This window comes from Cynocephalus volans, chromosome 8 (assembly GCF_027409185.1).
Source record: "Cynocephalus volans isolate mCynVol1 chromosome 8, mCynVol1.pri, whole genome shotgun sequence".
NCBI lineage: Eukaryota > Metazoa > Chordata > Mammalia > Dermoptera > Cynocephalidae > Cynocephalus > Cynocephalus volans.
In genome coordinates, this window is record NC_084467.1 from 88,569,751 (window position 1) to 88,592,262 (window position 22,512).

The 22,512-nt window shown below is 37.0% G+C and overlaps 1 protein-coding gene across 2 annotated transcripts in view; it reads left to right on the plus strand.

The window, feature by feature from the left end:
- Positions 1-5,866, plus strand: part of CDC14A (cell division cycle 14A) — a 159,722-nt gene extending 153,856 nt beyond the window's left edge. For both annotated transcript variants that reach the window (XM_063104365.1, XM_063104369.1), the window contains one exon: positions 5,493-5,866. In XM_063104365.1, coding sequence (XP_062960435.1) covers positions 5,493-5,522 — 30 coding nt within the window. In that variant the 3' untranslated portion in view covers positions 5,523-5,866. The remainder of the gene's footprint in view (positions 1-5,492) is intronic.
- The last annotated feature ends 16,646 nt before the right edge of the window (positions 5,867-22,512 follow it).

Consider the following 22,512-nt stretch of genomic DNA (forward strand, 5'->3'; position numbering starts at 1 on the left):
ATAAAATATCTTGGTTTGTGAATGTTAAGCTAAGGTGCTTAAGAGCCAGGGTATCATTGTTAGTATATGAAGTACTAACAAAAAGCAAAATGAGTTTTCCGTTTTAGCTTTAATATACATTAATCTGGAAATTGTGTACTTTTTTCTAGAAATATGATTTTACTAAAATAAGAGAAAATACATTTTAACCAAGATTGCATCAATATAATTTTGGTGTTCAGATGAACTGAAAACACTCATGTAATGGTTGACTGAGTCAAGCTGGGTGTCAACAGTCTGTCATCTAATAATTGAGCTCTTTGTGATTGTTGAAAAGCATGTATTAAATTCCCCTAGGAAAAAAGAATATATTAAAAATCATGTAGAAAAGGGAAAGAATATTTTATATAGCATTTTAATTCACAAAAATAGGCTTGTTACATCTTGAGGTCCAAATGCATAGAGAGCACTGTAGAAGAATGTATACAGCCTTTTCAGAGCTGCTTTTATCACAAATCTTAGCCTTTTTGTGTTAATATGATGCCAATAAAACCTTGTCCAGGTATGCATCTTCTAGTGTTACTGGAGATGTATGTATTACATTAGCAGAGGCAATGTAATATTGTGAAAACAAATTGTGGAAACAATTACACATTATATATTATATTAATAATATATATTATATATTATATGTATCAATGCACACATTTTGCATATTAATTTATAAGTAGTACAAAAATGGGAAACTCTATTGCAAAGGCATAAAGAGACCCAGGAGTATAGAGGCAGTTATAGATATATTTATTTTTCCTCAGTGTTGTATTTGTTCATTAAACTTAAAACACTGGAGTTATATATAAAATACCATATTACCAAATATGTATTTTTTTCCTTTAATTATCTGACACATTAAAACAAACTTTTGTTTTTTTTTAGGTGCTTTTTGCCTCTGTAGTTAGAACTCAAACCAGGGATAACTAGTAGACTATTTTTTCTTCTCTAAGGGGCTTGGGAAAATGGGAGAATGCAGGAAAGAAAAAATATGGCAAGAGTCCTTGGAGATTCTAAGTCAGGATTTTGAACTAGTAGGACGCTAACATTCCAGGCCATCGGGTCCTTTGTTCAAGTTATTTGAATATTAAGACATTGTTTCATTCATTTGCTGGCAAGGACTTTAATCTTTAATTCTTTACAATTTGCTGTTTATGATAGCCGACTTACAGTTTTATTTATTAACAATCTATACAGTATTTATTTCTATAATTGTTAGACACTTTTCTGCCATGATTAGGTAACAGGGCTGTTTAAAAAAGAAACACCTCCAGAATAGCTAAATTTTTAAAGTTACTACCTACATCTGCCAAAACAGATTAATAGCAAATTTCCAGAACAGAACAAATTGTCTTATCTCCTTACCTAACACTTTGTTTTATGTCAAATCTTACTGCTTTCAGGGAATAAGACTTTTTGATGGAAGCTTATATTGTGCCATAAAAATGTCGGGGGCTGCAAGTGTAAGGCAATTTTATCCTTATTTTCTAGGTTGAATATTGCTGTATTATTAGTTTTATGGTGTTCATACTATAATAATACCATATTTATAATAAACTTGATCTGGTCTTAACTCACTATAACCCCAGGTGAACTTAGTGACCAAATGAACTTGAATGTTATATTTAAGAAATTGAAATCTCTTAGATATGTAAACGAGGGCTAACTTCTAAAATAATATTTATACCTTAGGTCTCACTTCCTTTATAGCCATCTTCATTGTCATTGCTATTATTATTTTTCTGTATTTCAGATGCATTTAGGTATGAATTCATGATGGCAACAACATAAAATATTGGCCAAGCACAATTAAAACTATAATTAGTCAGAATACTTAAGTATGGGTGTTCTTATAAAAATTTCTTTTAAATTTAAAGAATATTCCTGAAAATTCTTTTGGATTTGGTCGTGATGAAAATCATTTAAAAACATATTTATCTCTTTTAATGTAATAAATATTACTTTTTTGTATTTTAATATTATTGTTCACCAAGGATCATTATTTGTCTGTTTCAGGGAGATAGAGAATGTTGGATTGAATATGTAGTGATCATAGGTCAAATGCCAGAAGTTGTCTTGAGGCATTAGACTGTGGTAGCTAAAGGTTTGGGCTTTAGAAACAGCCTGCTGGAGTTCAGATTCCAGTTCCACCACTTCCTAGTTGTGTGATCTTGGGCAAATTATTTTATCACTTCATGCTTCAATTTCCTCATCTATAAAGAGGGATGTCTGGAACATTTAATGAGTGAATACATATAAGTTATTTAGAACTGTGCCTGGCATATAGAAAGTAGTTGATTAGTACCTATCTTGGAACAATTGACCTGCCTACTAATATATCTAATGTATTAAGAACTTTAGGTAGTTGTACTTCAATTAATCTATTTTTTGAATAATAAAATCAACAGCAATAATGATATTTTCTATAGAGTACAAAATGTATTTGCATTTTTGCTGTAAGAATTAAAAATGCTAATAACTGACTATTGTCTTTACTGGGATATTAGTGATTTTACAACACATGGACATTTGGAAAACATTTTTTATAGTTGGTGGTCCAACCTGTGACTGCAAAAGAAGCATGAAGTTATGCTTTGTTATGATGTGTATTAGGTCAAACCAGGAACCAAGGCTTATGTATTTATCTTCTGTGCTAACATTTCAAGTGGAGAGTACTGGTGTTTTTCCTTGAGGGATCCTGAACCGTGGCTGAGTACAAATGATCCAGAAAGACCCTCAGAACAACCCCATTGTGTAAGCATGTGGTGTTTGGAATCCAAGTGTTCCCTTAATCTCACACTGTTGCTCCCCTGGTGAAAAGGCCTTGAAACATTATGATTTTTTAAAGTGAGCAGATCTTGTAGACTTTAACAGTTCTCTTCTTCCCTTAGTCCATTTTCATTATGATTTTATTTTAGATTGAAAATGAAAGGAAGTTAATTTATTACAAAATACTGATGTCAGAATAATTTGCTAAACCTTTTCCACTGATCTTTTATTTCCTTTAACTTTCTTTACACCATACAAAGAAATCATGGAATACGTTTTCTTTTGAGAACTTTGGTATTATATTTTTATCTCCCATGCCTAACATATACAATTGATGTTCAGTAATTGTTTGTTGAATGAATGAACTAGCATGACAGAAGGTACATTCGTTGGCCAATTAATGTCTTCTTTTGTTTGCAGAGGCCTGCAGGGCCAGTTAGGCAACATAAGAGAGCACATTGGGTGGGCAGAAAAGGAAGCAATAGGGACTGTGGTGAACTATATGTGAGGCCAGAGTTTGTAAGCTCTGCTCTGTGAAAGCAAAGGCTTCTGCCCGAAGACTAATGAATATACACTTTATATAATAAGAGAACTCCTTAAAGTATTCTAGACTATTTCTGTTTTCCAGTCCAGTGAGTACCATGGTACATAGAATAAATAAATATAAAAATGTATCTATACATATATTTCTCCCCCGTACATTGATGAACACATAAATACTTTATCCTGGAAGAAAGTTAGTTTAACAAAGGTCATTTGTCTATTGTCTATTTGCTATATATATCTCTGTTTATTGAGAATTGAGAGGTGTTTGCAAAAACAACTTTGTTCTAAATTTATAAGCATTTTGAAGAGTTTTCTAATTTCTGTTAGTGATAGGATGAACAACTTTTCTAATGGAACAAAAGCAAAAGTTAAGAATATTCCCAAGAAAGCATTGACTGATATGTAGCATGTGTGCGTGGCATTCTCACATGGGGGCAGGACTTGCCTGGCTCTGCCCTCTGTCTACTCGACAGACTTCAAAAGAAACAGGGGAAAAGCAGCTAGAAAAATGATAGTCCATATGGACTCTAATTGTGCTCTAATTGCTAGTATGGCAACCTGTGTCTCATGAGTTAAATGTATATGGTCTTCAAGGTATTTGACCAGTTTCACTTGTCTTTTTCAGAGTCTTATCTCTTTTATTCCCTTTGTGGGTTCAGGTATATTTATATTACAGTGCCCTAGTTCTTGATTATCTCACTCCTGTTATGAAGCTTTAGCATAAACCACATCCTGTATCGAGAAAGTCAGCTTGCCGACCTTTTGCATCCTTCCTAACAGCTCTTGACATTTAACCTCTTCCTTGAAACTTGCAACCTCAAGAACCACCTCCTTTCCCTTCCCACCCCTTGTCTAATCCTTTGCTTGTGCACAATGTTAATTTTACACTGTGTATTATTACTATTTAATGTTGACACTTCTGTCTTTTCATTTTATGTCTGTTATGACAGTGTGATCTCTTTTGCCCTTTGGGGTCGGAGACCATAACTTCTTGACTCCCTGTGTTAGTAGGTACTTAATTAGTAAATGGCTGTTCATAGGGTATAAAATTCACTGGGATTTCGAAGCTGAACAAAGATAGTTTGAATCTTTTTGTAAGTTCTTTGGAAAATGGATAGACTCTTTTTTACTGATACCTGTGTCATCAGCAAAACAAACGAGTCTCAGAATTGATAAGACCTGTTAATAAAATGCAGCAGATCAATATGAAAAATAATTATTGGGTAGGAGAAAAGGACATTTGATAGAAAATCAGATAAACTTTGTTGTACCAAGGTATTTGATTAGAAGAATTGTGCAAAAAAAATTTTTTTTAATGTTAAATTGATTTATGTTCCTTCTTTCTAACCACTATTTGCTGCTCAGAAATAACTATCTGGCAAACTTTCTCTAGCTCTCTTTATCTTTTCCTGGTTTATGTCTATTATCCATACATTCTGATTACATATCCCAATCGTGCTCTTTTTATATGTTAATATCTAATATGATATGGAAGGAACTTGTATTGTTTACTTGAAAAATGCCTACTGTTTATGAAGTTATGACTGCAAGACTCATCCCATAAATGCCTTTGAGTCTTAAGATAAAATTTCAAAGCTGGTAGTACTTTATGTCCACTTACTGGAAAGGATTTGTAAGGTATTTATTAAATTCAAGCATTCTTAAGGACTTTATTTAAATGGCTACTAATTCTACTGCATTAGAAACATTAACATGCTGTCAATATGTATTGAATTAAATAAAAAAGTATACATCTTCTCAGAATATTCTAATAATCTTGAATAAGGTTATAAATATTATTTAATATTTTTGAGTAAAACTCAATATCATTGCACAAAAGCTTAGAAACAGGTTTAGGCTACTTCCCAACTTTCTATTAATACTTAATTTTTAAATCACTATTAGTAAATTAATAAACCTTTTTAAATCGAAAGTTTTTTGCCTTTTACATAATTTAATATCTCTTTCTTACTTAGCAAAGGCTTTGTTTCCCCCATCTTTTTCTTTCTATTTTTTCTTAGTTTATTTCATTTACCTTTGATATAATAGACCCAAACTGCCTTGTGTTGAAGGAAGAAGCTGCATGATTTGCTACAAGTTTTACAAGTGATGGAATTTAACCTCAGTTTATATCTCTCCCTGCACAGTCCCTTCAGTCTGAATATGTTCATGACTAAGGCCTTGCCACTCCGGTGAAAGCTGTTCCACCCTTAGACACAGTTTCTTCGTCTGGATGAGCAGTGTAGAGGGAAAGCAACTGCTTGCTGGAAGAATGTCTCTGCCTTCTTACCTTAAATTACAGAGAGCACTAAGATAACACCTTCAAGAGGCTTGAAACCAGAAAACTGGTTAATGACTTCTATAAATGCACTGAAACTGTGTTTATGGATATTTTACCACTTTTAAGGACAGTTTTAATGTTGAGTTTGGTATTTTGAAAGGTTATTTTTAATGTATTTCAGTAATACAATTGTTATTACATTTACATGTACAGTGTTAACATTACGTATGTATTGTGAACTTTAAGAGACTATTTTGATAAATTTATAAATATATAAAATTATGTAAAAACTAGACTATATATTTTGATGTAGATTTTCCTGCTGTTTGCTACCAAAAATTTGTATTTTAAATGTGTTTAGTTTTAGTACGGTTTTGTCTACAATGAATACATAATTTCTCATTATTAAGAAAAAGTAAGGGAGAAAGTTTTTAGAAAGTAATTTTTATGCTTCCAGTACGAATACAGCAGATCAGTTCATTCTTTTGCGAATTCAGTCTAAGTTATGGAGTTTATCCAAGTTTATCTCTACCAAGAGTATAATTGTTTAATATAGCTTATTTAGGACAATTACCTTTCCCTTTGTTTTTGTTGCTGAGCCATTTAAATTAGTTTTGCTTCCTTGGGGGCTTTAAAGAACTTAGCATCCAGTTGAAGATCAACATTCACTGATTGTTTCTCCTGAAAGCACTGGTGTTTCTCTATGAACTGACTCAACATTCCAAATGCTTTTATTTCCTTCCTCCTCTCAAAAGAGTTCTTAACCCAATTAGAATATTCTGCTTTTGGTACGAGGTTGTTGTTGCCTGTAATCACAGATAGTTTAACACCAGTTTTTAATCAACGAAGGGAAAAAACTGAAAAAGATGTTGCTTAGTAGTTCTCAGTATTAAAGGGGATATTTCTTAAACAGAGTGCAACCCTCTGATGCACACGCTGGCATATTTGGAACCTAACATGAAAATGAAATGACCCTCTTAGAGGTACTCACAGCCCTTTCATGTAGGTATAATCTTATATTTAGGTTTCCAGAAGCCTTGTAGGTTTTTATTTTTGTGAGGACTTGGGGAGCCTTAGATCCTGATTCTCTTCCAGGCTGCTTAAGAGTGGACTGCTCAGACATTGAACGTGCTGGTTAAATGGATTCGTATGAAGTGCTTTACTCCCAACCATGAGTTATTTATAATGTATTTATTAGGAGAGGGTACCTTGAGACTAATATACATACTTCAGCAAATCTTGTTCGTATTTTACTTTTTTAAAAAGGCATTTGAATGAATGTTTGACTCAGGTTTGTTAACTTAACCTTTAATAACTGCAGTACCAAATAATTGCACTCAACTGACAAAAAAAAAAAATGAGTCGTATGTTTTAGGAATGAAAAATTAAGTGGAACTAAACTGTATATCTTTTCTAAAGCTGGAAAGGTAAAATATTTTATTATGAGTTATTGTAAAAATAGGTGGTTAATTGTATGGGAAGATGATAGTATTTTTTTCAAGTTATCAATGAAAAGTAATTCAGATGACATTTGAGAAGTAGGGGAAAGGGAACCATATTGATGGTTTTAGTTCTGTGAACACTAATTTGTGTGCAGCTATTAAAATGATTGTAAAGTTGACTACTGTAAATTTTCCATAATTATGTGTGTATATGTTATATGTATTTACATGTGTATGTCTTAAAATTATTTTACACATGTGCTTACATAGACAGACCAAGAAATGGATGTATATAATATAGAAAGTATATAGTAAAGTAATTCTACTCCAGTAATAAAAATTGTTTGACATGTATTTTGTTATCAATAGTTTACCTTCCAAGAGATATTTTGTTCTATTTTAAGGTGTAGAAGGATACACTGCTAATAAATAATAAAGATTTTATGAAATTTACTTATTCCTTGGCTTTTATAATTTGAATTTTGAATTATCAATATACTGAAGTCTCTTTATAATTTTATTTTTGATTCAGTGTGATTGGTGCCTTTTGAGTTTCTCAAGATCTGCATTCTGTATTTTTAGTTTATCTTTTATTGACTCTCCAGGTTGTTCTTATTGCCGGAAATACAACAGTGAGCTCCAGAAATCTTATACTTCAAATTTCCCAAAAGTTAGATAATGTTAGTTTCTCTCTCTCTCTCTATCTCTATCTTGATCTCTCTTTCTCTCTAATTTTTCTTTCCGTTAATAAAATACTGATCATTATCATGTTTTGGGTCCTGCTTGGTCATTTATGACTATTGATGACTAAGTATGACACACTGGTTATCAGCTCTTTTTGAGGAAGAATGGTGATTTTTCTTAAAGGTGAAATTAGAAATAAATCAGAGGAACAAAGCTCAGATCTGTTGGATCTATACTCTGAAGAGCTGAAGAGTTGGCTCGGAGGAAGAAGCTGCACTCTTTATTATGTATTAAACTGGGTCTCTTTGGGTTGTGATGTTTCTGAGGTTTTTTTTTTCTTTTTAAAATTTTTACCAAACACAAAGGAAAGGTTGTGGGTGGGAAGGTAGTTTTACTTCTGGAGTTAGGAATCTGCAATTAGCTGTCCTCACAATACTGCATGAAACAGTTGGAGTACCAAGGTTGTCATGGGACTACAACATCTTAGAGAAGGAGGATTCTTAACAAATCCATGAACCTGTTTAGAAGGACAGAAAATTTCTTTTTCTATAGAATGAATTCTTAGGAAAAAGAAAGAAGTCAATTAGCTAGTTCTAACAAATTTCTCACCTATCGGTCATTGAGTTTACATGGTTTGTTACCCTTAGATGTAAAATAATTTATAAATCTCAAAACACACCTGGAAAGACTAATCAACATTCAGGTATGATTCAAATACACCAGGACCATGAATTTACCAACTATATGCTACACAAATGAATTTTCAAAATTGTTCTCATGCGTATTCTTTCTTTTGGTGACATGTTAAGCCATTAATATGTTAAAAGTTTCTACTTAAGCCAGTTGTTGGCATTTAAGCTGAACAGTACTTTATGGTGTTTCATGTCATATAAGAGGTCTGTGTTATTTCTCAAAGTACTGTCATACGGCAGAGTTAATGGTGCCTGTGAAAGCCTTGCAGTCCTCTCTGCAACATTCAGCAAAGTAAGAATTTGGTCACTGTGTCTCCTTTAGAATATTAATTAGGGATAATTCCAATCACAGCAGGATATAATTTACAGCCATAACATAAAAGTCTTTTAATTTACACATAAGGTGCATAGGGGTAGCAACCATGGCATATAAAGGAAAGCAGAAAATAATTGTATTAAGTTATTTTGAGCTGAATTGAAATGTTAATATATTCCCACCCAGTTCCTTCTCTATGGATTGAATTATGACAATTATATCAAGAAGGAGAAAAATAGCTTTTCCAGGAAATTTAAAAAATTTTTTGGTAAGTGCAAGTAGAAACTTCAAAGACTACTTTATAATGCAAATTTTATTTATTTGGAACTGGTTTCAAATGGGCAAACATAAATTAGCTGACCTTTTCAGTTCCCTTGCCTTGTTTTAACCTGCATACCACCAGAATCAAGGTGAATCACATCAACAGTTGATGGTACTACTGTGGTTTGAATCAAGTTGAGCAAAACGTTTTTGACAAGTTGGACTCTAAGTGAAAAATGGGGGATGGTAGTAACTGTAGAAATGACCCCAACTGCAAATGTTTACATTAAACATCAGATTTTGGGGTAATGATCTAGCAAATGTATTTTGTTTATTTATATAGGCTGTCTTCCAAAAGGACCTGAGGTGGTTTCAAAGAACAGAGCAGATGTATCATAGGGAGCAAATATGAGGCAACTGACACTGGGACTTAAAGCTGAGATAAATAGGCCACTCACATGTCACAGGATAACTGTTCTGTCTTCCTACTCTGGGCAAATTTACACCAAATACACACTTTTAGTCAGCTCCAGGATTCCTCATTGGGATTTATTTTACTCAAACTTTTAAGATCAGATTATCTCCAAGTGAGATTGTCAGTCTTGATGTCCAGATCTTCCAAAATAATTACGTTAGGTATATGGAGTAGAAGTTCAAAAGACAAATTGAAACCAGAGGTCAGAATAGTATAATGATAGTCTACGTGTCTATCAGGTATCTGTCTATCATATACCTGGCCTTTACTAGAGCTAAAGTAACTTTAACTAATTTAAGTCTAACTTTTTTTCTTTTTTTGTATTGGGAAGTTAAATAAAACTTGGAAGACAGAGGCATCCTGGAGATTAAAGGAGCTGGTTTATCCTTGTCTTTGTACAAAACAAAAACAAAAACAAAACTCTGCAAGAGTGGGAACCATTTTCTAAAATCTAGGTTTCTTGCCGGCAGAAGGACTTTTAATGCACGTTTAAGAGATACACACCAAGAGGCACGTTCCAGGAAGTCTTATGAATTCTAGAAAGATGTAACCAGTTAATATTTTGAGCAGTGTGGGTACTTAAAGTAATGTGGCTTCTGCTGAATGTGAGCAGCAGGGTTGGATAGGCCTAGATTTCCTGATTTGAGGAAATGTCTAATATTCACTTCCTCTTTCTCCCTTGGCCACTTTTCATACCAATCTGCTTTACAAGTATGACAGCCAATCCTACAGGCTTTTCCTACGGCTTGAGGTCTAGCTAGCAGCTTATTTTACCACTTAGGTCACATGCCTTCAATGACCAAAGAATAAATGGCCAGGCGCCACATCTAATGGCAACACTGCAGAGACTACATGGCTAAGATGTGTTAGCAGAGATATTGACATCACCACAGAGTGTCAGCCATGGAGTTCTTTTCTCTGACTGCACTGGAGGCTGCGTGAGAGATGTGGGCCCTGTGGTTGTTGCTCTGTCCTGACATGAAGTGGGACTGCTGATTGCAATCTTGAAAGTCAACCAAGCTGGCAAAATGAGACTTTAGCATAGTTTGATCTATTTTAAAGTCAAATCTGTTGGGAAAATTATCCTTAATTAAGGATTTCTGTTTAAGTGACAGGTAGTTAGGATTATTAATTTTTAAGGTAAACTAAAAAAGGAAAAGTTCACCTATGGTCTGGAGGAGAGAGAAAAGTCAATTATTAAGTTAGGGTCTATATTATTTGCCTGTCAAGAGATAGAAAAGCCCTGTGTGTTGGGGGTCCCCAAGACATTCCTCATTTCGATGATTCACTAGAAGGACTCATAGGACTCAGCATACAGTCGCACACTCATCTGAGGTGTATTACAGTGAAGGGAGACAAGCAAAATCAGCAAAGGGAGAAGACACGTGGGGTGAAGTCTGGAGGAAACCACGTGAGCTTCCGTGAGTTCTTTCCCAGTGGAGTCCCACAGGATGCACTTCATTCCCCCAGCAATGAGTGTGACAACAGGAGTTAAGTGTTGTCTACCGGGAAACTCATTTGACACAAAGCACCCCAGGTTTTTATTTGGGGTGGTTATGTAGGCTCCCTCTGCCTAGCACCACCCGAAATTCCAGACTCCAAGAAGGAAAGCAGGTGTTCAGCACAGTCTAGGCAGAGTGAACTACTATCATTTAAAGAAAGTTTTATATCAGTGTAGGGAATCATTTACCAGTCAAATTCTTAGGCCCAAGCCAAGGGCAACATTGCAATCAGAACTCTCTAAGGACAGCAGTCTCAGGCCTGCTATTTAAACACTGTTCTGTACACTGTATCCTAGCCAACTAATTTTGTAGCAACTAAAGCCCATTTAAATTAATGTGCAGTTGTACCTCATGTAATTGACTCAAAACCCCCTGTTTCCACAAGACTTCTTTGTGGAGAAGAGTTGTGCTCTAGGAGTCGGGAGCTCTATCCTTCTGAAACTCTAGTGCTTCAGATGGGTCAGAGTTTTGGTTTCTGTTTTGTTTTCCAATGGATACATTTGGAAGTGGTACAGCTTCTCCTTCTTTCCATCTAAAATGGTCTACTGGCCGTAGTAAATTTGCTACCACCCAATATCTCCAATATCCCAAACCCTTTCAGGCCAAACTAGAGTAGGAAAAACTCACCAAATCTTCTTTAAGAGATGCACTATTCTAAAAATTTTGCTCTGCATATCTATGCCACCTACCTGTTATTTAATGATTAAAAGAAATAAAAATGTAGGTTAATGCAATTTAAAAAATACTGTAATTTAAAAAATATTGAGGATGTCACAGCTTAGTGAGAGGAAAAAATACATTACCAAACCCAGAAAAAAGAATAGTGAAAGAAAAAATAGCTAAAAATGATTGCCAGAAAAAAGCAACTCTGAGGCTTTTGAAAGGATGTACTTAATAAAAATATAAGTTAAAATGATAAAATATATAACTTGATACATCTCAGGGCTATAGTAAGTTAGTGTGTAGATTACTTTTAGATTTACTGCACTTAGTGGGTTGTCCAAGGCCTAATAGCTTTCACAAGTCTACAGATGCCAGGCTGGCAACTTAACTAGGATCATTTTCAGCTGACAAAATGTCTTGCTCATAGGTCTTATCCTTAGAATATTCTGCGTGGGGATTTTGACTCACAAGACCAGTCCAGGGTAGCTCTGCTTGGGATCAGGCTAAATGGAAGGCCTGTTGGCATCTGTAACTTTCTCTGCGCAAGCACCTCTCTTGCTTCTTTAAGAATGTTTTGAACTTTTAATTACTTTGTATGTTTTCATTTTTTATTTTTAAAAAACCAAGTCTTTAAAAATTTATTCTTACATTTTAAGTCATCTTACATATTTTCATGTGCCACATAAAGCCACTCGTTTTAGAAGTCAGCTTGCTTTTCACCTTCTTCAGGAAGGCTTTCCATTCTGGGTTTGGTAAAGTGTAATTTTTTCCCTCTCACTAAACTGTGACATCTTTAATTAAAGTTGTATGCCTTTTATTACTGTAACCCAGGTAACTGACACATAATAAGCATAGGTTGGACTTTTTTCTTTCACTTTGTTTTTATCTTATTTTTTCACATTTTCTCTTAGTTCCTCAGGCGTTACATAGATTCATTTTCTTGAGTAGACCTCTAGCCATTAGATCTAGAAGTTTGAATGAAATCTGGTTTGGGAAAGCTTCATATTGGAAGCAGAACTTTGAAGAGGCTTTATCAGAAAGTATTTGGGTAGGTTTAATGGGCTGCTGCTGCCTCTGGTGGGGGATTTTGCTGGTCCAGAAAGAATTGCGACAGTGGGAAGGGAATCAAAGATCAGAACTCATATGTATTCATGGAGATTGGAAAGTTGACTGTATATTAATATTCATTCACTCATTCCACAAAGTTCATTGAAAGGCTACTGCGGAGCAACAGATATATTGTTAAAACCACTGTGCTCTAGTTCACAGTCTTCTGAGAAATACAGACACCTAAACAATGGGGGAAATAGAGAGTTGTTCAATGGGCAAAAAGTTACAGTTATGTTAGATATCTGCTGCACAACATAGCACCTATAGTTAACAATATGATGTTGCACACTTAAAAATTTAAGAGGGTATATCTCATGTTAAGTGTTTTTATAATGCATACACACACAAAAAGGGACGCAAGGCAACATTTGGAGATAATGGATATGTTTATTACCCTAATTGGGTGATGGCATCACAGGTATATGCATATGTCCAAACTCATCAAATTGTTTACATTGAATATGTGCAGATTTTTTGAATATTAATGATATCTCAAAAAATTTGTAAAAAATGTATATAAGGATATGACATTTATGGTACTTCCAATGTAACATTGTGATATGTCAGTACTGCCTGGTTAAATTTATAAATTCATTGCAATCTCAATAAAAATTCCAGAGTTTTTGGAAAGAAATAGAGGTACCCAGGCTCTACTTCAGAACAATTATAATATTATTATTTGTTGAAACATAATTGATTATACATATTTGTGGGGTACAGAGTTGACTATTAGTATTTGTGTACAATATGTGATGTGGTCAAATCAGAATAGTTAGCATATTCAACACTACAAAACATACTCTTTCTGTGTGTCCCTAATGACCCTCTCTTCCCCCCTTCCCCCTCTAGGAATCACAGTTTATTTCAGACCAATTAAACCAGACTTAGAGCATGGGGCCTCAGATTTTTTTTGTTTTGTTTTTAAAGCTTCCTAAGTAATTCCTGATGCATAGTAGGATTAAGAACCATTGATACAGAGAAAGGGAGACAAATTATTTGTCTTCATTTTTTCTTTTTATAATCTTAAATGCTTTCGTGTCATTTAAGGGGGGAGTAGGAGTCAAACTTTCCAGCCATGTGACATTGTCTCTTTAAAATAATAATTTTTAAGTCCTCAGGGTGACTTTCTTTCTTTCTTTCTTTCTTTCTTTTAAAAAAATGACCAGTAAGGGGATTTTAACCCTTGACTTGGTGTTGTCAGCACCACGCTCTCCCAAGTGAGCCACGGGCTGGCCCTCTCAGGGTGACTTTCAAAATTGAGATTTAAGATGAGAAAACGTAGACTAAATAGTCCCCTGTTATCTATCAGTAAATATCTTGCTCAAAGAACTGTATCAGGAACTGTGGGGATACAAAGCAATAGGACAAGGATGAGAAGGATCTTCTCTATGCCTTCATGTCTTTAAGGAGTTCACAGTCTTGCTGAGAAAATTGCATAGTCATGTATTGTCTAGTCCTTTTAGATTGTGAGAAAAACCCAACTGTAACTAGTTTAAGCCGCAAAAGGCTTGTGCAACACAGGAAATGGTAAGTGCCTGGGCCTCAGGTCCATGTGGAACCAGGAGCTCCAAACCAGCAGAAATGTCCTCTTTCTTCATGTGGTAGAAAACATGGCTGTCGACAGTAGCCACATGTTGCAATTTAAGCTTCAGTCAGCTGGGGAGACACTGGCCTGACAGTCAGCCCCAAGTCCACATCCCTGGTAAGCAACTCAACGTTTATCTCTGGACCTATAAACTATGGCTGGGGTGGGGAGTTTGGAGGCTGGTCTCACAAAAGAATGGAGAATCACCTTTGAAATCAAGTGAAACATGATAGTTTTCTGAACAATAGAGGCTCTAGTTCCAAAAAAGGATGTGGATGGAGGGGTTTGCTGGGCAGACAACACACGTAGTCTCTAACTCTTGTAGTGTACAAGACAAAGATGTCACAGGCAGCGCTGGACAGTGGTGCAGAAGTAATGACTGAATGGATGGTACAGAATACTGCTTCATCCCACTTGAAAAAAATTCTGAGCCTTAGGAGTAGCTTCTACTCCGAGTTGGGTCTGTGTATGCGCACTTTGACTTTCCCTGTATGAGGGGTGTGGAGGTGGTTAGGGTGAAATGAGGCAGCACATAGAGACTGCTTAGCACACAGGGAATCCCTGCTGCCCCACACACCAACAAGCCGCAAGCACAGGAGAATTTAGTTTGATCTATGTTGTTTGAGGGACATCTAAGTGGAGATGTCTGAGAAGCAGCTGAAATGGGGCAATGTTCACAACTCTTGAATTCCATGACAGAGGCTTCTAACACATGTAGGCAGTTGCTTTCACTAAGGCTCAGAGGGCTGTGCTCACCACCAAGAGAAGGCTTTCAAGGATTATAAAATAAAGGAATATGCTGAGAAAGGGACTTCTGGAAATTGGGAGTGCTGATTTGTTTCCCAAGCAGAGAGGAGGCACCCTATTTCTGAGATGAGAAAAACAGAAGAGGAGCGTTTTGACCACCAGTGATTACCTTGATGGTGTAGAAACAGGATAGTAGCTCCTGGTTGCCCTGTTTGTTTCCTAATCAAGGTAATTTAGGCTTTAAAATTACACGAACAATTTCTTAGATATTCCTTAAGTTGTTTTGTTTGTGATCTTGTCAATCCCTCAACTCTAATTAAGGATGATAATTGTGGCTAAGTACCTAAAAGTATATGATCTTTTTTCTCCTCAGTGTTATATGTGAGAACACATACATACACACACACAGCTGTTTTTAAACAAATTTGATCTCTTCACTTAAATTACCTGTAATAATTCCCGAACACTTGAAAACATGAAATCCTTTCCATCTAGTCCCTATCTCAATCAGACAGAAATACTTTAAAGTAAATTTAAGGAAAAAAACCCACCAACTATATGAATCCCCTTACTGGGGGAAAAAAGTCACTTCTGGACAGAGACCAAGACAAAGAAATTTTAGCTTGAATTAGTTTTCCTGGAAAAGCTGAGAATGTAGTTCAGCAAAGAAATGCCTTGGCAACTTTCCAAATCAACACTCAACAACGAACACGATCAAGCTAAATAACCCCACTTCAATGATTCCCAAGTACTAGCATGGAAAAGAATCACCTGTTTCTTGTTTAACAAGAAAGCTTATTAAAATGTAGATTCCAGGGCCTAGCCAGTAGATCTGAGCCAGCCCTTGGTGGTTTGGGTGGAGACTTGAAGATCACAGCTCAATTAACTTGGAAAAGACAAATGTAGATTTATAAATTAATAGGACTAGAACAAGGAATTGTGTTTGGAAAACTATCTTCCAGCCCATTCCAATAGAGCTAGTTGGCTTAGCGTTGTGGGAAAATCTGGTATGAGGCATAGCTCTATCATTGTATTGTATAACTTTGGATAAATCATTCACTGTCTTTGGGTACCAATTTTCTTTCCAATAAAACGAGGACATCTGATGATGCCTTAGTCTGTCTGAGCTGCTATGGCAAAATACCATAAACTAGGTAGCTCATTAAAAATAGAAATTTATTTCTCACAGTTCCAGAGGCGGGGAAGTCCAAGATTAAGCCACCAGCAGACGGGTACCTGGTGAGGACTGTCTGGTTTATAGATGGCACCTTCTACCTGTGACAGAAGGGGCTAGCTAGCTCTCTGGAGTCTCTTTTCAAAGGCACTAATCCATTCGGGAGGGCTGTGCCCTCATGACTTAATCACCTCCTGAAAGGTTTCACCTCGTACTATGGTATCATCACCTTGGGGGTTAGGATTTCAACATATGAATTTATTTTATTTTATTTTATCTATTGATGTTATTTTATTGCATTGTACATAAGGAGTAGGTAAAACATTTCATGCTTTCGTGAGGCACAGCTTAAAAGTTTTAAACAGCAATGTAAACACACAGTACAGAGCATAAATAAATAATGTCTTCGTTTCTATTTAGATTTTGAAACCCTTGAAGTTAATTATAATTTCACTGGAATGAGAAGTCAGCATATGAATTTTGGAGGGATACAAACATTCAAAGATGATATCAATGGTTCTTAACCTTTTTGAGATTACAAACTTCTTTGAGAAGCCAGTAAAATTCTTTAATGCTTTCTCCAGATAAACGCACAAAAATTTTTGCACAGAGATTTGAGGAGCATCACAGTTATCTTAAAATGTTTACATAGACTTCTTATGGCAGTGACTCTCGGAAGGAGAAAATTGGGTTTATCTAAACCTAGGTTTCGTTAGACTCCCGACCCCCAACAATTCAGATCTGTTGAAGAGCCACGTCACTTTTTGTCTTCCACTTCCTGCCCCATGTTGGGAATTAACATTGTTACTAATATGTGCCGCACACTTATAGGAAGTGCTGGTCACTTTGTGAAGCTGTTTGCTTAAATTTAATCATTATAAGACCCCTCAGAGGTAGCTGACATTACCTCCACTTTACAAATGAAAAAATTGAGGGTTGTCAAGGTGAAATAACTTGCCCAAGGGCAAATGGCTAATAACAAACAGACCCTGGATTTGACCCTGACCTTCTAACCTCTTTGGCAGGGTTTCTCAATCTTGGCATTGTTGACATTTCGGGCTGGATAATTATTGTCAAGTGCTGTCCTGTGCATTGTGAGATGTTTAGCAGCATTCCTGGCTTCTGCCCGTTAGATGTCAATAGCACTCCCTTAAATTTCAAAAACCCAAAATGTCTCCAGAAGTTGCCAAATGTACCCTGGGGAGCAAAATCACCCCCGGTTGAGAACCACTGCTCTATGGTTCGCTGCCCTGATAGCACTACCATAGTAAGCCTCTGCTGCTGAGGTGAGGACTGAACCTCTAAAGTCTGATGGGACAGGGGGAAAGTTGTGAGCCATCATTACAAGGCTTCATGTACCCCAAGTAAAGGATTTCAGGATGGAACAAACTATAAGTCATTTCCAGCTTCATAATTCTATAAATCCATAACTTCTAGCAGCTCTACCATTGGGTTTTCTTGTGCTGGCAAACACTCACAAGCAACTGGATTACTCCCAAATCTGGCTCTAACAATTTTCTTCCTTTGAAAAACATGCAGTGTAATCAGGCCTATGTCAACACAATTCTCAGTTGTGTAATACCTCAGAGACCAAGATCTGAGCAAAGACAGCTGGGATTTGAAATGAGATTTCAGACAGTCTCAGCGTTGTGCTCATTGAGGTTGCTCTGTGGCTTGGCTAGCAGCAGAGAGGGAAAGCAACAGGAAATGAGCGATTTATCACTGCCACTGCTAACCCTTCGGTTTCCCAAAGTGTGTGAGATGGTTGCTAGATCACATCTTGGTGGATCATGAAATTCAGTACTAGGAAGGTCCACATTGGATCTTGTCAGGGCTGGCATGGGATTCTGTGAGGGGGGTCATTTTCAACAAAAACTCAGTTTAAAAATAATCTGGTGGCATAAACCACAAGGATATGGTTACATGAAGCTTTTAAAATATTTTCGCAAAATAAATAATAGCAATGTTCTACTGCGTGACTCTAATGCTAGTTGTATCTTTTGAGAAAGATAATTGAGATTAAAATTGTGATCCCACATATGTAAGGGTCCCAAGTGACCTACTCAGTCAGCACACGTTAAAGTATTCACAATGTGTCAGACACTCTGACCAAAAAGAAAGCCGTTCCTTTGACTGGCTTAACTTGGAAAGGGAATCCCCAATGCCTGGGGAGCCTGGCCATGGTAGTGATACACTCAGATGCTTTGGTGGCACCCCTATGGGACATTGTGTCATTGGGATCAGGAAAGTCTCCCTGCAGGAGGTGAAGTCTGAGCTTACACCTGGAAGATGGGTAGGACTTAGCTGGGCAAAAGTGGTGGCAGATTGTGGAGGGGCAGAGAGGCAGCCAAGAGAACACCATGCTCTCAACAACCAAGGCTGCTGGGATGGGAGAGAGAGATGGCGCACACTCAGGCATGGCAGGTTGCACAGCACAGCTGGAGTAGAGTCAGAGGATGGAGGCATAGGGTGGAGCAATCTTGGGGGGACTTATGCAAGGCCATTTTAAGACTTTTGCATACCTAGGTACTTTTGGAGACCTCATCAGACATTATATCAAGCATGTTAAAATGTACCATAATTCCACATTAAATGAATTTATGATGAGTTGAATTGCAGTTGGCTATTTAATAACATATTAATTTCTATTTCAAAGTTTTCTTTTATGTTTCAGAGCTGATAATTTTTTTTTTTTCAAATAGCCATAATTTTCAGTGGGTCTTGAAAAGCTGATAGGTTCTAGGCACTGTATTTACAATGCCCAAATGATAGAACAGTCTCAACCTCTGTGCCATAAACCTGCAAATTGCACCCTTCCACCTTGGTATCAATTTCACCTTTTTCCTGCCCTTCATGAGTTTTAGCAGGGTACATGACTACTCAGCTAGAGTCCATTTCCTAGCTTCTTTTGCAGCAAGGGGCAGCCATGTGACCAAAATTTTGGTCTTGGGATGTGTGCAGAAGTGATATGTGAAATTTTCAGGTCACATCCTTAAAAAGGAATCTGGCTGGCCTCCCCTTCTTTCTCCATCTCTGTGGGCTGGAATGTGGACATGGCCGTGGTGAAACAGCTTCAGCCAGGTAGACAAGGATAACCTTAGCATGCATCAGAGTCACCTGGAGGGCTTGTTAAAATACAGATAGCTGGGCTCCATCCCCAGAAATTCTGATTCAGTGAGTCTGAATCATTTCTAAGAAGTTCTCAAGTGATGCTGATGCTGATGGTCGTCTTTAAATACTACCACTCTAGGATGGTAAGAGAAAAGACACCTGGGTTTCTAGATTACCTTGAAGGGTAGGTCTGCCTTCTACCTGGACTCTCATTTACCCCTGTGGGAGAGAAATAAATTATATATTTTTTAACCACTGTAGTTTTGGGTCTTCTTGTTACAGTGGCTTAATCTACAGTAGCTAAATCATGTTAAAGAAATTAAGCTTTACTAAGGGAGGCAGCATGGTGTATTGGTTGAGTATGGGGCCAAGTAACGTGAATTTGAATCCCAGTTTGGCCACTTCCTAGTTGTGTGATCCTGGGCAAGTTATTTAACCTCTTTCTCACTCAGTTTTCTTACCTATAGAATGGATCCAAGGGGACACGTTCACCTAGAGCTCACATTCCCTTCCTAGACATGTCCAGTACCAGGACCCTAGAATTCCCTGCCCAGTGGCCATGGGCACATTTCCAGGTCAGCGTGGACTTCTTCTTGTCCTAGTGGCTGACTATGCCTTCCAGGAACTGCCTAGGTTTGAGAGACTGCTGAGGTATGGTTGTGTGACGGGGGCATGGAAGGGACTAAGATGGACAGGATGGAGTGTACTATATTCAACATGAGGCCCCTCTGGCACGTAATGACAGAGCAGAGGGTGAGGAGAGAAAGGGCGAACTACAGGCCAGAGGCAAGTTCGCCAGGTTGTCAGATTTCAGTAGCATGAAACAACCTATGAGTCTGAGATTTCTAAATTTGAGTCTGGCTTTCCAGTTGTCATGTAAGTATATTTGTCAAGTTAGGAGAATAGGACATTTTTTATTAATACTTTGACAGCTTGATTTATGATTTAAAAATATTTAGACATATGTTATGTGACCTTCCATCTGGACTCCTGTCCTGGGCTACAAATTTAAGGGTGGGCCTGGCTACCTTGTAGGCCTGGCATGAGCACTACATGAAACAATAGATGAAAAATACTCAAAATGATGCTTGGTACACACTGTATGTACTCAATTACATTAACAACATTGATGTTTATGATTCTCCTGAGGTCAATAGGGACCCAGTGAAGGGTTTTAAGTAAGATAGTGACATTTGATTGCTATTTTTTTCTACAAAAATCAATTAAAGGTCTACTCTCTGCCTGGCATTATTCTGAGAGCTGCTGATAATAGTGAACAAAGGAAAGCTCCTATTTTCCAAGAATGTATATTAGAATAAAGGGTGGAGAAACAGATATAACAATGTGTAACATGTCAAGTGATGTCTTCTGAGTTTTAGAAAGATCATTTTGGGTGGAGGAAGGCAAGATTGCAAGTAGGGGTTAGGAGCTTGTTGGGTTAATTTAGAGAAGAGAAGGTGATTGTCTGATGCCAGGTAGTGGCAGAGTGAACAGAGATCAATGAACAGACTTAACTAGCATTAATGTGGTAGAATGATGACACTTTGTAGTTGATGGATATAGAGAGTAAGAGAGAAAAGAAGGAATCGGGGATGACTTAGGCACCAGGATAATGGTAATGCTGGTCAACGAGATTTGGAACATAGAAAAAGGAGGAACTGTTTTCTAATGAAAATGAGGGGGATCAGTTTTGGTCATTGGCGGTTTGAGGTGTCCACAGAGCACCCAAGTAGAGGGACATCCAGTAAGGAATTTTATATATAGGCGGGCCTTTGGTCAGTTGGAAAGGAAATATCTGCTTCTTGAGTCCTGCTCTCTTGGGTCTACATTTAAGGAGTGTAAAGGCTTGCAGGAGGACATATGGAAATGTCCAGGAGTTAGGCTGGGAGACATTTCCATAGTGGACACAAAGGTGACAGTGAGCATAGTTCATGAACCAGTGCATCTGATTTCACATCACTCTGTTTATTCCTGTTTTTCTTTGGCATTTAGTAAAATCACATTTAAACATTCCAGCCTATATCAGTCATGTACAACAGAAGAAAGGCTACATGTCCACTCTTGGGCCACAGTGTTGGGGGGAAGAGTGCACCCCATTGTCTCCCAAGGCTAGTGTGTAGTAGCAGTGGGAGTTAGAGGATAAGCCTCAAGACGAAAGAGAATCTCCTGGAAAAATCCAGGGCTGTGAAATCCAACAATGGGTATTGTTCTTCCTTTACCACCCTCGGGTGGTAGAAGTTTATCTTATTTAAAAATGTAGAAGTTACATTGCAGGAGGCCTCAGAAGGTAACGATGCCATGTTTTTCAATTCCTTTGGACTTTATGTTTGGAATATCCTGCATCCAGGTGCCCTTCCAAAGCTACGTAAGCCCAACACCATCTTCTCCGTGGAGATGTCTTGGCTGATTCTTCCTTAAGCGCAGTTCACTGCTTCATCTTCTGTGCTTCTGTGCTACGTTGGACATTTTTCTTTTGTAACACTTATGTTGTATTGGAATTAAATAATCTCCATTTCCTCCATTGCTTCTAAAGGGATGCCACCCACCCTCACCACATCCTTGTCCAGTTTATGAAGTAAAAATGGAAAGGTTGTGTGCCTCGGCTCAGGCCAGCATGTCCCTAACTCCAGGGCCAGTGTGGTGGTGAAAGGGGGAATCAGCAAGAGTTCTAACATCTCAGCCTTCGAAATTCAGCTCAATTGTCATCACCACCTCCTCTACAAAGTCTTTCCTGACCTCTAGAAACAGTGAGATATTTCTTCTTCTGTGGCTAGTCACATAGCATCTTCTTTGTGTCTTCATTATAGCATTTGGTACATTATCTTAAGACTGTTTTGCTTACTTATCTGCTTATTCTTCTATTCTGAGTTCACTGAGTGCTAGGAATGGATCTTATTTATCGGTACACTTTCAATGCCCAGCACATAATAGGGGCTCAAAAAATTTGCATGAGTGTGAGTGTATGCATGTGTGTGTATGGGTAAAAGGGTAGATGAATATGTGGGTATGCATTTTACTTATACCACACCTCCTTGTACGATATATCATAAGATGCTTATAATTAACATATATATAATATAACAATGATGATAGAAAATTAGATAATTTTATAGAAAAATATAAA